The sequence below is a fragment of the Bombus flavifrons genome, chromosome 10, assembly GCF_040668555.2.
Source record: "Bombus flavifrons isolate JBK064 chromosome 10, iyBomFlav1_principal, whole genome shotgun sequence".
Classification (NCBI taxonomy): domain Eukaryota; kingdom Metazoa; phylum Arthropoda; class Insecta; order Hymenoptera; family Apidae; genus Bombus; species Bombus flavifrons.
Genome location: NC_138451.1, coordinates 2,308,317 through 2,323,575, shown reverse-complemented (window position 1 = coordinate 2,323,575; position 15,259 = coordinate 2,308,317). Strand labels below are relative to the sequence as shown.

The window sequence follows — 15,259 nt, the reverse complement described above, 5'->3', positions numbered from 1 at the left end:
AAAATTATGTTCTATACACTTTGCTTTGTCGTTAATCAAGCGGGGCTATTTCGTGCTTAAAGAAAGGAGAAAAGTCGAAGAAAAACTCGTTGGAAAGGGGTGAGACTCGAGGAGAACACGTGACGATTTCGCGTGACGCAAGAGAACTCACTCGGGTCTCGTTTCCTCTTTACGACGGATTTTGCCGTCACGTTTACTTTCTCTTTAGTGTCTCGGAAACGTACATATGCCCCTTGACGTCTAACTTGGCAACCTTAAATTATTCGCAAATTTTTCCTGCCACCAACAAACTTTTCCAGCAAAGATATTGCATAGTTTTCCACAACCGTATTCCTACGGTATTAAAATTTATTTTTTACAATCTTAACGAATTATCAACATGTTACCTACATTATTTTATCTGAAATAACGCAGACCAATTTATTATTTGCGAGCGATCTCATTTTATTTGTATCTCGTTTCTCCAAGTTAAATTTATTACGTTTAAATTTCGATACTGCTGTAATCTACTTTCAATTTCGATACTTTTTCGATACTTTCAAATTCAATACTACTACATTTACATTTACATCTACATCTACCATAATCACTAAAATAATATATATCATTCCCTTTTTGTTATTTTTTCTATCCCTTTCTATCTTATTTCTTGTAAAATTGTTTCCTAATTAAAATTATGTGCTGTTAAAATTGGCAAAATTTTAGGCCGTGCTCTTTCCTGCTTTTTTTCTCTCTTTTTTCTCTTCTTTTCCTCTTTCTTTCTCTCTTTTTTCTTTGCTTTTTTTTAATCCAGTTAGTTCTTTGTTCGAATCAGGCAATAAACAACGGAACAGTGTCCAACGGACGAAACTTTGCTCTTGATCTTGCTTCTATCAGATGTATCGGTTGGAAACTAGTTTCGTTTCCACCATTTCGAGACTCTGGATTTATGACGTTGAATCTGTTTGCCGTTTAGCGTAAACAGAGATTTAGGTCGATGAAATTTCATCTAGATACTCAAACAGTTCTGTAAAAGTTAACTAAAGGCATCTTCCTATTTAAAATGTAACAACGCCTGATATTCATTTAAGCCGAGCGATCTCCATTTTCGAAAAATATACTCGCACGAAAGCGTTGTAGATTATCTCGTTGCATGCAAAAAGTTGGGGGAATTTTTGTCATTGAGAAATTATCAGGGATTTTGAAAGTAATTTTAGATATTTAAAAAGAATTATCCCCGATACTCTTTTACCATGATGTGAAAATTCAACAAGACATTGACAATTTTTTAAAACAATTCTCAATGTTCGAAGAGAATTATCTATCGAAACAGCATCGTAGATGAATTACTTTTTCACGGTAATATAACAATTGTACATTGCTTGGATTGGCTTTGGATTCATCCAAAATTCTTTAAAATCACATACCCATTTGCATGAAAAACTTATTATGAAAAAAGGAAGATCGTTAAATCTCATTTTCGCTATAACAAAACGTTGCAGGGCTTAATCGTAATATAATTATCAAACTATCTTATGCATGACGCGTAAATAAACACTATGCATGCCTAATAATACACGTTATAAGAATATCGATTTCCGCCACCGAGGACCTCCTTCCATTTTCTCCGTCGCATTGAACGCCTTAAACTAACTGTCTAGATTACCAGAACATTCATCGATCGTCCATTGTTCTGGAAAATAATTTGAAACTTTCCAGAACAATTTATTTGCAGCAATAGGAATAGGCAATTTCAAATTCATCGTAACGCGAAACATTAAAAATCGTTATAATAATAATTGGTAAACGGTCGTTTGATTTGTTCGTGATTCTCTAAATTAATCCTAAACACAAAACCTTCAAATTCACTATAATAATCGGTAGATACGCCATTTAGCGAGTAGCGTGTAATATTATTGTATTTCGTAGAATCAGCAGATGCTTGTTGTAGGAGTCGTAGGAAAAAGCGGAACGAGTTTGGTTAGCGATACAAGTCACAGCAAAAGTTACCTCCGCCCCCTCGCCAGTCTGAAAAATATTGCTTGTAAATTTCTAGCAGACAGACCAGTATATCTTGTCCTCTCTCGGCCACTTGATTTACCTCCTCCCATGCTCTTTTTCTTTTCCTCCTTTTTTCTCCCTACCACGCCACGGTTTGTTTTCACGCGCATTTTTAACGATCACTTTGACGAAGCGACGCTCGCGTTCATTTCCCGTCGCCGTAAATTCTTGCATTCGTGATAGCATCCACATTTACCCATCCTTATTTGCCTATTCTTTACCCAGATTATTTGTTTTCTCCAGGCAAACGCTATTACACGAGCCTCACGACGCGAATTTTTCCAAGTATCATCTAAAATAACATTGACAAAATTGACCCAGTCGATTTGAATGTTCATTTTATGATTGCTTTATTACAGCTTTTTGCTACTTTGTCACGTATATCGCGTTCGAAACCAGGGGGATAGAAATCTTGAAAACGTATCTACAAACTTTGCCAAGTTTAGTTGATTATTTAGAAAGCGATACTTTTCGTTTCGTGGAAGATTTGTAGATCGATGAAGTTTAGTTGCCCTACGTGTATACCTATTCTGTAGAAACAGCTACATACAAATACAACCGATCCAAGTGACTAGTTAGCAATGTATATAAATGCGAACCTTACGCGTTTCAATCAGTTTGTAATAACTGATTTATGATAACCATAAATGTCATCTGTATCGCTGAGATTCCCATCACTGCTATCGAATCTTATCGTTCAACATACGAGAACGCGCGTTCAAATTAACAATTGTCATTTTGTTATTATTATGATATATTAGTTACGAAAGAACTGCAAATTTATCAGTGTAAATATCTCTTGTGACAACAGAGAAGAAAGAAAGAGGATGATTTCTAGCGTTCTCAGAGTGCCATATATAGGAAAATTGGCACAGCAGAGGATATTTGTTCCGTTACCGAACGTTATCGATCGCCAGTGTTTTCTAATTTCCAATCAAATATTTTTGTCGGTTCAGTGGTATATCTATATTAGTGGTGTATAGGTATGCAAATTTAGGGAAAGCAGGCTGAAATATAAGATCGAGATTATAAAAGATTATGTTTCAAGGCAGAAGTTATTTAAAATTATTTAAGATAATAGATAATTTAAACGAACTAAAGTTTGTAAAAATTCAACGTTGCAGTTGATCTTGTAACAAACGCTACTTTTGAAATATTCAAGGTAGAAGCAGAATCTTACGATTAAGGTATATTCAACCCAAAAAATGAAGAAGAAAAAAAATAAAAGAACAGATATCTAATTAAGTCATAAAGGAGCAAATAAAACATAATAAAATAAATAAAGACAATTGATAAAGACAATTTTGGTAATATTCGATCTTAGAATTAAATGCTTCGCTAAGAAATGAAATGCGCTATTTGTCGCATTTCTTCCGTTGTCTTCGATTAAAATATTATATAATAGAATAATAGCTTAGACGAAAGCTCTTGGTAGCAACTGTAGATATTTGGGCCTGTTTTAGATCAGAATCTGGAAACTATCCTCGCCGGATACGTTAGCGGAAGTTTCGCGAATCTTCGACGAACATCGACGGGGCGGGCCGTGGGACGATAGAAACTTTCGAAACCCACTTGCACGGTCTGTATTGTTTCGTGGTTGTGTATCGTGTTCCTCTGGACGGGATAAGAACGCGTTTCCACAGCTTCAACAACTTTCTACACGTCGAACGCGCGTCGACGTCTCGGAACGCGAACGATTCTTTCCATTCTTACTCGAAACTTTTTCGCTTCAGAATGGCTACTTTGAAGTTTTAAGTTGTCCCAAGTTCGTTGCACGGGAATGGAAAATATTTCCCCTCTGTTATTTTCACGTTATTTTATATCTTTATCTTTGTTTCCATAGATTAAACTATCAACTCGTTTAGGTTCTCCAAGTGTCCAAATGTACGAATATTTTGAATTTGCGATGAAATTTTTATCAAATTGAAAAAATTTCGAACGAGTTTGCCAGTATCTTCTCCGATTTTGCCAGCTTGCTTGGTGCAGCGTGGAGAATTCTACCGAGAGTGTCGCTGCCTCTCGGCGTTCCAAAGTTCAAAGCTCGTCATGGAGGCAGGTTGAAAAGTTTCGCGGCCCCTTCGACTTCAAAGCGGAAACGGGTCTGTAATTTCTACATTCGCAAGCAATATTCCGTAGAACGGGTTACCCTAGACGACGCGACGCGACGTGGAAAGATGCAATACACTCGATTTACCGAGTTCGTGATTTAATTCTATCGCATGGAGCTGCTTTGATCCTCTGTCGCGCTTGTACTAATTAAAAAATTCTAATTGACCTGTACCAATCGCGCAGAAATTCATAAATTCTTTGTCAAATGAGAAAAATGTAAAATTATGGCAATTGTAGGTACGTACGCATTTAGTTTCTGTTCGATAATATTTTCTTTAATGTATTTTCTGCTTTTTTAACGTCTTTTCCAAATTTAGTTGTTGTTTGTTACACTACTTTTCCCCATATTTTTCAAAGCCACTCTTATTATTTTATTACTTTTATTGCTCATACTAGCATTCTTATCACAACTTGTGTTAAGGTTCAAGGTTTCAAGGTTCGGTTCAACAACTTTGAAAATAGAACTATTTTTAACCGATTCTGCTGTTACTATGTTACCTTTTCTTTCAAATTTCTCATTAACAGACCCTTCAACATTTTTTAACTATGACAATCTCCCTATATTTATTTATAATTTTGTCATAGTAACAATATCGTATTCGCTAATAATAAGGATAATAGTAAATTTTCTTGTATAAATAATTTTAACCAGAGGTTTCACACCATCGTTCATTTTATCAGTATTACCATTGAACAAAGGATCGTTTGAAATTTATTTCACCAAAAAATTCGCATTGTTTCAGGGCTGACACACAGTCTCAAATGTTATAAATGCGGACAGTACAACGAGGGAGTCGGTAGCATCACACCGTGTATCAATTATACCGCTCATATGCATCTAAAGGAGTGTTTACCCACGGCCGAATGGTGCATTGTAAGTAAACATTTGTCTTATCTTCTATTCTAAACGGCATTTAATTCAATTTGTTATTCATTGTCTAATAGAGGAAAGGAACTTTTTTCTTTTTTTCGATTGCGAGCGACAAATTTTAGCAGCAGCTCGTAGATAGCGAACGACATTTGACTGCAATGGCAAGCGTATATGTTACATTTGTCATTCTCGTATGTTCCGGCTAGCTCGGGTTCCGAGTCAAGTGGACAATTATGTGTATAAATTAAATATTACAACTACAAGTGTGAGGTTTACAGAAAAGAAGAAAAAGAAACAAAAAAAAGGAAAGAGAAAAAGAGTTGGATGCAAGTAACAGAAAGAGTTTCAAGAGACTTTCAATGAACTGGAAAAGCGAAGATCGAAGCGGGAAGTAGAACAGCGTACCGAGTCTCAAATGGCGATCGTTAATTGCGGATAATCGTGGTTGTTTCCAAGTCGTGGCTCTGTTTCGTGTTTTTGTCGAGGAATAAAGTGTCTCCAGACGCTGTACAAGTACAACGCTGTACAAAAAGTGCAGAGACGTTCTCTTTTTGTCGTTGCGAGGCTGAAAAACATTTGAACTTGTTTCTTAAGAAGCGGAGCTTGTGGAATTATTTAGAGATAATGGAAAATGTTTGATACAGAGAGAAATTTCACTACTTTCTTCTTGTATAATAAATTTCTTCATTTCTATCAATATTTCATACTTTCGTCGATTAACAAACAGGTAGACGGTTATATTCTTTATTTTAGCCCCGCAGCCCAGAAATCCTGACTCGGTGTACACTTGTTCTAACTTTACGATAAATTGAACCAAAGAACTGTAGTTGGAAATTTCTGTCGACTCCATCTCTCAATTCAACGACCTCGAGACACTTAATCAAATCGCGTAATCAGTTTATCGTGTTCTGGCACGTGTCTCACAATCGCAATCCTTGCCAGGATCGTCCTTGAAGGAGATACAATCCTGGTGAATTAACGGGCCATCTCGTTCGACTCTATCAATTCCCAATCGCACACTGCCTTCCGGCTAGATCAGCGTCCCCGTAACTGCATTATCATATCATACCGTTGGATATTCTGACGTGGCCTTCGAATTACTGCCACCGGTGCGTTTGCCTGGTATTAATTAACATTTTGCGACAGCAACGGAATGACTGTCCGCCGTGTGAATAGATTTAGCCGATCTCCCATAGGACCGTCAGATCGTTTAAATGCGCGATAGAATTGGCAGCGAGTTAGATTCGATTTGGAAAGCGGGATTTTCGTTGTTTGGGAATTCTGTTGCTACTTGGAGTGATATATTCTACGGTGGAGAGGACGAATAGATGGCTCTTTAAAACCGAAAACGGTAATACGTTGCAAACGTTCCAGACCAGCTACAGTCGATTTAGATAGTTTCTCACTGTTTTAGTCGCGAGTCCTTCCATTTTCAAACTCTCTTTATTTGAAATTTTGCGGTCAAAAGGTTCCAATTAGAGATAGATCTCCGATTTGAGTAATCTTGCGTATTAAAATGTTTCAAAATGATGCAGTTAAGAAATATTCCAAATAAGAATCCGTTTAATATTAACAAATATGTCATCTACACGAGACCTCTTAAAATTAAATTAAAGCTTCGCGATTCATCCGAATCAGAATTCCAATCTGAGAATCTGTAAATTTCGGAGCTACGTATAAATCGTCGATACACGCGTTATTCGCAAATTATAATACTACCGTTTGGAAAGTATCGGTATGGCTAATGAATATGAAGTATCGAAATATAAATTTCAATGTTGATTTCAATGTGATCTAATTCTCGCTGACAGTGATCGTACATACGAGTAACCGTAGCCTGTATTTGCGTGTCGCAGATACTGCCCGACTTTTATCCGGTCGAACAACGTGAAGAGGATCACGATGTATCGTGTAACCGAGAATCGATAGCAACGTTCCCGACGATAACGGTAGAAAGAGCGTCGCACTTCTGCCGACTTCTGTCTGGTTCGTTCCCGATGGAACATGGAAAACCAGGACAGATGGTCCTACGATAAAATACAACCAGATGGAACACTGACACGTTAAACATCCATAAAAAGTTAACAATTCAATAGCAAATAAAGCTGGTAAAAGTAAATTTTCCAGATTTTCAACAGCTTGAAAACAAATAAACGGCGAACGCGTTTAATCAACGTGACCGTCGATTGCTTTCTTGAGCGATACAGCTGCTTTGCGGTGACACTGCAATCTCTGTCTATCCACGCTCTAAATTCTCAATCAGACTCTAGCCGATATAGGAAATGATCAAAGTGATATTAACGAATTGACAAAAGATATTACTACAACTGTTGGCTTTTAAAAGAAGACGTTTAAAATGATTTGTCACCACAGAGTGAGCACCTCTCAGTACCAAGTTGTTCAGAGCATTTATCCAACACGATGTAAGAAATCCAATGAAACAAACAGCACAATCTGATAGAATATGATTTGTACACTGAATACGATAAATTGAAAAGAGTGGAGCAAACAAGTAGAAAACTTTATTTGCTGGTATGACAGTCTGTTTGCGACGGTGTTGGGGAAGAAAAAGAGAAAAAGCAAGCAAGAAAAAAAAGGGACGATAGTGTATGAAAGCTACGTGATGCGCGCTTTTCCAGTTTTTCTACGTTCCACTTCTCACGTTTTAATGCATAAAACATTTAGATCGCGTCACCTCGACGCGATCCGTTTGAAAGTCGGAAGAGCTTTTTGACAAGTTTTCTAACAAAATAGGGCCACGGACAGGGTCCGGCTCCGATCTGGATGGAACCATTTCTCCAAACAAATTGATGCTCGTGTTAAAAGACACACGGTAGAGGTGTCAGAGCAGCGATACTTTGTTCTTCTCAAATTTCCTCAAGGTCTTGGAAAAAGCCCTGAGATATCGCGTTTCGTTGTTTGTTAAGTAGAAAAAGCTTGTAGCCGTTAGGAAAGGTTGACGACGGCTACTTTGACCATATTCGGCACTCCAACGACTGCATCGATTCCACTACAAAAGAATCTGCTTTCTGTTGCCCCCAAATGTTTCCATTGCTTATGTTTCAAACGTATCCGTGTCAATCGTTCCCACCGGCAGACAAATGGCTCACAGAAAGGCGAAACGATGTTCCTTCATTTTCCAATTCTGTACTACCTAACCTCAACCAGGATTCTTTCGTATTACTTACATCAGATGAAAGTATATCTCTACCTAACCTATATCATTTGCCATCTTTCTATCAAGTCTTTCGTTCGTAAAATTTCTTTACAGGCAAATATCATTCGTTTAAATTCGATTCTCAGAAACTTGTTGTCGTCTAAAATAATCTACGATACACAGCAGAGTCTTAAAGTAAAATTAAGAAGTAACTTAAAATTAATTTTCAATAAAAACGAACATAAGTCGCAGTCGTCAAAAGAAAGCATCATTAATTTTCACATTAGAATCCCCAAAGCTTATGTTTCTCATAACTTGTTAATTTTAATTCAAGAAACTTTGGCTAATCGATTCCGTCCCCTGAAAGCCCTTTTCATCCATCTTTCGACAACTCGTTTCTCGGAACGAAGATCGATGGATTAGCCATAGACAATCAAGCACGTGAACTCTGGGAGCCACTTACGTATTTCCAATGCTCGGCGCTAGACACCAGCGACACGATACAATACGACACGATACGAGACGATACGATAGAACGTCGATTATTCGCAGCTTGTTTTATGATTATACATCGACTTCGTTTAAAGCTTTTTACGACGAAAAAACGCGTGCTACGCGTTTATAATTACTGCCGAAAATGCTAAGCGTCAATGCGTGTTCACGCGCGCCTGTGCGTCCAACTTAATTTAATTTGTAATTATTACACGAATGAAAATTTAGTAGCAGTTCTTAATTTATATATGTATATGTGTATGTATCTATTTCTTTTCACTAAATCATATGAATTATAGCTTTACATATGTGTACAGTATTTATTGTATATTGTACTGTAGTTAAAGGGTTAAATCGAGCTGGAAATTAGGAAAAAGCAGACAGCTTCTCTATGAACGTTGTCAGTAGCACAGTTGTTCGATTCAAGACCAACGCAACGTATTTACATTTCCCCACCCTCGTCCCCCATCCCCAACTGCTGATTCCAGTAGACATTGTTCGTATGCGTAGCGACGCGACACCAGGATTTCCTCTCCAGCCAGCACGCTTTAACCAGCAAACAGAGATGCTCGCAGTTCCGCAATGCAATTGGATCAGCGTGTACGTCGAAGTGCCGTCTCCGGTTAAGAGGCGGAGAACCAGCCTTGTTGTCGATGAACGACGCTTCGAAACTTCGAGTTCGGTTAAACTTTGCTGGGACACATCTAAAACCCATCTTCCGAGATACGTAATTCTTTTTCTAACTAGAAAATCTTGCCGTGACAAGTTAAAAGAGGAGTAACATTTTTTTAGAATTTCACTGGCTAAGGAATTATTCTGAGGTGTAAGTGTTATCCGTGATAATTGTAGCTGCTGGCTGTAGATGTCACTGCAGGAGTACTGCTGTATTTTCTTCCTATTTAAGAATCGTGGAAGAAAAATCGGCGCTAACCACTGCTTTTTTTTATAACGTTTATTGACCAGTAGATGAGTATTACATTTGTATGTTGTTCACAATAAACAATGGACTTCGGTTGTGAGGTGGTTTAGGCAAAAGTACCGATATGTGACGGTACGACATAGCCGAAATTACATTTTTTAGCTTACTATTTTTAAATTAGATTTAAGTCGCTGTAGAGCGGTGCTTATATACGATATTGTTTTCTTCTTCCTATCTCTGTCCTGAAAACCTGGTCGCAAAAACGGGACAGTTCGGTAGTCTACTTTTGGTTTCGGAGGACCTGTGGGATTTTGGGAAGGGGAGGGAGAGGGCGGTCGGGGAGAGGAAAGGAGGGGTGTCCTGTAGAATTATTTACAATATTTACACTATTTTACACGGAGGGAGATTTGAGCGTTGCCGGTTTGTGGCTCTTTCTCTTGTTATTTTTTTTATTATGGTTTCGGTGATTGCCTTCTGTGTCTTTTTGGGGATGGGTCATGTTGTACCTCCACCTAGTGTCTACGGTCTGTCCATTTAAGTTTTCCTCGTAGAGCATTGTTTTAATCCCTATTTTTCTTTTTATATGGTAGATTATTGGGATATTAATTTGGTCTTGGAGATAGTTTCTTTCGTCTAGGTATAAAACGCTTCGAGGGGGACTTAACCTGTTGTCAGTGTATTTTTGTAATATGAATCGTTTGGAAATAAGCAACCGAAGATTAAACTATTTTCTTTTATCTTTGTAGCTTGCGCAAAGTGGTGTCTTGTTAGTTTTAAGATGTGATAGTCGATGCGGTGGATGTTGGCTAAATCGTAGATTCTTTTATTTTTTACGTATTTTTTTGAGTCCGCTGTGTTCGTATCTGTAAGTACTCAGGCAAGCCCTGATGCATTTTCTTTCGAATATGCGAATTTTTTCCATTAGGGAAGCTGATGTGTTGCACCAGATTGGGCAGCCGCAGGTTATGATCCGTATGATTAGTGCTTGGTAACACAGCATTTTTAGTTTGCTGTTGAGATGTTTGGAGTAGAATAATCTTTTTATTATCCAGAATGCTTTCCTGGCTTTGGAGAGTTGAATTTTGATGTGCTGCTTGTAGATTAATTTGTCGTCTATATTTACGCCTAGATATTTTACGCAATTTTTATGTGGTATGAGCTCCCCTTCGTTTGCTTTTTCTTTTAGTTGAAATTTTTTACAGTGTTCTCTTTCTATTGGGCCGATTTCACTTGACTTGGGTTTAAACAGTATGGTTTCGCATTTGCTTGCATCGATTTTTAGTTTCCATGTATGGTAGTAATCGTTAATTTTGTCAAAAAGTTCTTGGAGTTCTGTTCTTATTGTTTTGGTTTTGCGGCCTGTTACGTAGATGATTACGTCATCTGCGAAGGCTATAGAGCGTTTATGGGTGGATGTATTGAGATTAAAGAGATTTAGTAAGTCGCTATTGTAAATACTGAAAAATAATAAATAAATTTTGTATATAAGACCTGGGATCCAGACTGTGTTGAAAGGTTTTTCGAGGTCTATTAAGCAAGCGGCTACTCGTTGCTTTGCGTTAAGCGTCCAGCAGATGTCCGACGTAAGTTTATTTATTGCGTAGATTGTGGAGTGTTTGTGCCGGAAGCCGAATTGATTTTCTGGAATTACGTTATTTTTTGCGCAGAAGGAGACTAGGGGGTTGTTTATGACTATTTCGAATACTTTGCTTATGTTGGGGAGGAGGCTTATAGGTCGTAGGTTTGCAGCTGATGAACCGTCTTTATTTTTTTTTGTAATGGCTCTTAATTGGCTTTTTCCCATTTTCTGGGGAAATACCTGTTATTTAGCGCATTGTTGAAGAGTACTGTGTAGTACCATTTTATTTTGTTAGATAAGCGTTTGAACAAAATGTTTGGGATGCCATCGAAGCCGGAGGATTTTTTGTTGTTTAGTTTGGAAAAGATTATTTTTAATTGGTTGTAATTTGTAAAGTAGTTTGTTTCTGGTTCTGGATGTTTGGGGTTGTCCGAGGTGTTTTCGTTTGAGAATGTGCAGACTGTTTTATTTAGCGCTATGTCTTGTTCTATTTTATTTTTGAGTTTGTTTGTTTCGGCGATGATAGAATTATCAGAATTGTTTAGTTGTTCTCGACCCATGTGATCGTTTTGTGTGTGTTTTGTGTGTGTTTTGTGTGTGTTTTGGAAAAGTGGGTGTCGATAATGTCTAGTTTTTTGCGTTGTTTTAGATATTACGAAGTTATCCTCGGTGTTTTTGTTGGTATTGTGTATGGCTATACCTGCTTCTTGGGTGAGGGAAGTTTTTTCTGGGGGCAGTTTGAGAGATGGGATGGTGTTTTGTTCTTTTGGTCTGAAAATTTGATTTATATGCTAGCAGAGTCTTTTTTGACGATATTTTTTATTTTGTTTGTCCAGTATTGATTTATAGAGTTTGCGAATTCTTGTTTCAGTTCTGATTTTATTTTGTATAGTAAATACTTTAGGAATTCTAAGTCTTCTCTTTTGTCGTAAGAATAGTTGTATTTTATATTGTTCAATTTGGATAGTATGTAGCTTTTGTCTCGTTGTAGTTTTTTTTATTTTGTTGTTGATATAGGGCTCGCAAGGGTTTTATTGTTTTAAGTTTGGTACGGATTCTTGAAGAGCTGTTTGTATATGTTTTTCTATTTCGTCTATGAATGAGTCGATTTGTCTGTCTGTTAGGTTGACGTTGTTGTAGATCTTTAGGTCGCAGTTTTGTTCGAGTAGGTTTTGGAACTTTTCCCAGTGTTTTTTTTTGTAATTGAACCTGGATATTTCGGTCTGTGTTTCAAGTGTTAGGCGCTAACCACTGCGCTGTCGTTGTCCGGTAGTATTTGCTGTCAATTGCCGCAACAATTCCAGCCACGTTTGTTCGTTTAATTTTTAATTCCTAGCAGTTGAGAATTTTCGATATCAAGGGTGGTTTTATCTTCAGGAATGCAATTACCGACCGTCTCGTGAATTTTACTACTACTGTTTCAGTTCTTTTATCTCAGAAATACAGCTATAATTTTCGGCTATTTAATAACCTAATCTTATCTCCTATGGAAATAGAATTTCGCTCTGATCTTACAACGGTTCACAAAAGTATTTTTCGAACATAGGTACGTAACGTGTACACTTTTAAATCGATTTCAAATTTTACCAATAAAATTACAATAGCTACCTCTCTCGCTACTTCTTTAGTATCCGTGCAAGCATACGAACTTTAATATACATTCTTACATATACATTCTACATACGATATATGTATACGTACAATTTGTTTATCGTAAGCGTTGAAATACTTTTATGAGTAAAAACCCCGCGTTTTTTCTACAAATAGCCCTTTTATACAAATTTCTGTAAATCTGCACAGCCTTGATTTCCAGCGGTTGATAATTTTACGTCGATGAAATTTGTCCATCTCTCACGAACGATCGGATAACATCGAACGATATCAAGTCGCGGAACCGGTGTTAGGACTATCGACAGGCGTGGACGAATATCGAGCCACCGTAAACTACTGTCAATCAGCGATATCCTGTTATACGTCGTTCGATCGCCGTGATTCGCGATATCCTGGTCGTTCCTTGAACGGTAAAAGGTATTCAACGGGTGACGCATCATCGGTTAGAAATGAAATTCGATAGAACGATGCGAAGGTAATGATACAATTGCAAATTTCAAAATATTATGTTCAAAATTTAGGGATTTCTAGAATTTTGTTGCGAAATAATTATTGCTAGGTTTAAACGGGAAATTTGGTTTATCGATTCGGTTTCGAAAAAATATCTTTTTTTACACGTATCTATTTCATACAATTTTAGTCTCTGTTTCCCTCGTTTATTCTTATTTGCATTTGCATTAATGCAACCATCTACACGGAGATTAATCTTAAATTAATCTGAATAACGATTTTTATAAACCTCGTTCCGTATCCAATTTCCATTCTATCAAAGCAAACATCGCCATGCTAGCTAACAGTGTGTCGATGATACGGATAAAAGGCGAGTTCAAGACGCTGCTGTTATATTAAACTCTATGCACAGCGTGTTTCCATTCCGCTAAAGCAACTCTAATTGGAACAAATTTCCCCTACTTTTCACATTTTTTACATTGCAATTAATATTAGTGAATCGACTTTTCAGCGAAATTTTTGGTAAATTCTTCTGTAAGTAGACAACACATGGGCAAGAAGCAACGAAGAGCAAGCTGAAGAATTTTCCAACCACCTTTGCAACACATTTACATCACATAATATCAATAACAGCAACCTCAAATGTCATACAGACGAGGATGCGCAAACCACTAGTGCCTCAACTGACAAGCACTACACCATACTTAAAACAACAGCACAAGAAATTAGAAACATAATCGAAAAAACAAAAAACAATAAAGCACCAAGAATCGACCTAATCAATGATAAAATCTTGAAAAACATTCCGCCAAAAGCGATAAGACTAATGACAATAATATTCAATGCAATACTAAGAATTCAGTACTTTCCTAAACTATGGAAAGTAGCACAGATCATAATGTTACCTAAACCAGGCAAAGACCCACACCAAACTGCATCTTACAGACCAATATCACTACTTCCTGTGTTTTCCAAAATACTAGAGAAGATAATATACGACCGCATAAAACCGATAATAGAGAAGGAAAAATTAACATAGATCACCAATTTGGATTCAGAAACAAACAGTCCACTATAGAGCAAATGCACAGACTCATTAACGAAATAATACTAGCATTAGAAAACAAACAATACTGTACAGCCCTCTTTATGGACATAGAGAAACCATTTGACAAAATAAACCACGAAAGCCTACTACAAACCTTACATAAGCAGCAGAACCTTCGTAATAAAAATCAAGGACACATACTCTGAAGTTAAAGACATCAAGGCAGGGGTTCCACAAGGAAGCGTCTTAGGACCAATACTACACAGACTATACACGGCCAACATGCCAACAACTACCAATAGCAAAATACTGACATTCGCGGACGACACAGCTGTACTAGTCAGGCAACCCAGAAACAGCAGTCAAATTACTACAAGAACATATCACAAAAATAGAAAAGTGGCTGCAAGATAAACAAATAAAAGCAAACCTCGATAAATGCAACCATATTACATTCACACTGTGAAAACAGATACCACCAAACATTCTACTGAACGGCACGCACATATCACAAACAAGGCAAGTCAAATACCTAGGACTCCATTTAGAAACACAACTCACATGGAAACAGCATACTAAAACAATAATAGACAAAATACAGACAACAAGGAGACAAATACATTGGCTAACAAGTCGAAAATCCAAATTAAGCATAGAAAATAAATTAAAAATATACAAAACGATCATAAAACCAATCTGGACGTACGGAATACTACTATGGGGGACAGCAGCAATGAGCCATATAAGCAAAATAGAGACAATGCAAGCTAAAATTCTTAGAACAATAGTAAACGCCCCATGGTACGTTAGAAACGAGGACATTCGGAAGGACCTGGGAATACCAACGGTCAAAGAGGAAATTAGCAGATACGCAGAAAAATACAAAGAAAGAATAGGAACACACCCGAACCGGCTAGCTGCGGAAACGATCAACACCTCAAACATGGAAAGAAGACTGAAAAGGAAACACCAAGCAGACCTCA

At 37.3% G+C, this 15,259-nt stretch overlaps 2 protein-coding genes across 3 annotated transcripts in view; one reads left to right on the top strand and one right to left on the bottom strand.

Annotated features, from left to right (window-relative positions):
- Mitofilin (inner membrane mitochondrial protein mitofilin) overlaps positions 1 to 15,259 on the bottom strand; it is a 97,056-nt gene that overhangs the window by 22,198 nt on the left and 59,599 nt on the right. The gene's annotated exons all lie outside the window — the stretch shown is intronic.
- The window catches only part of LOC138184433 (U-scoloptoxin(05)-Sm1a), a 67,138-nt gene that overhangs the window by 41,491 nt on the left and 10,388 nt on the right, over positions 1 to 15,259 (top strand). Inside the window, exon 2 of the mRNA XM_069122345.1 lies at positions 4,893 to 5,023. Within this exon, the coding sequence (XP_068978446.1) occupies positions 4,893 to 5,023 (131 nt within the window). The remainder of the gene's footprint in view (positions 1 to 4,892; positions 5,024 to 15,259) is intronic.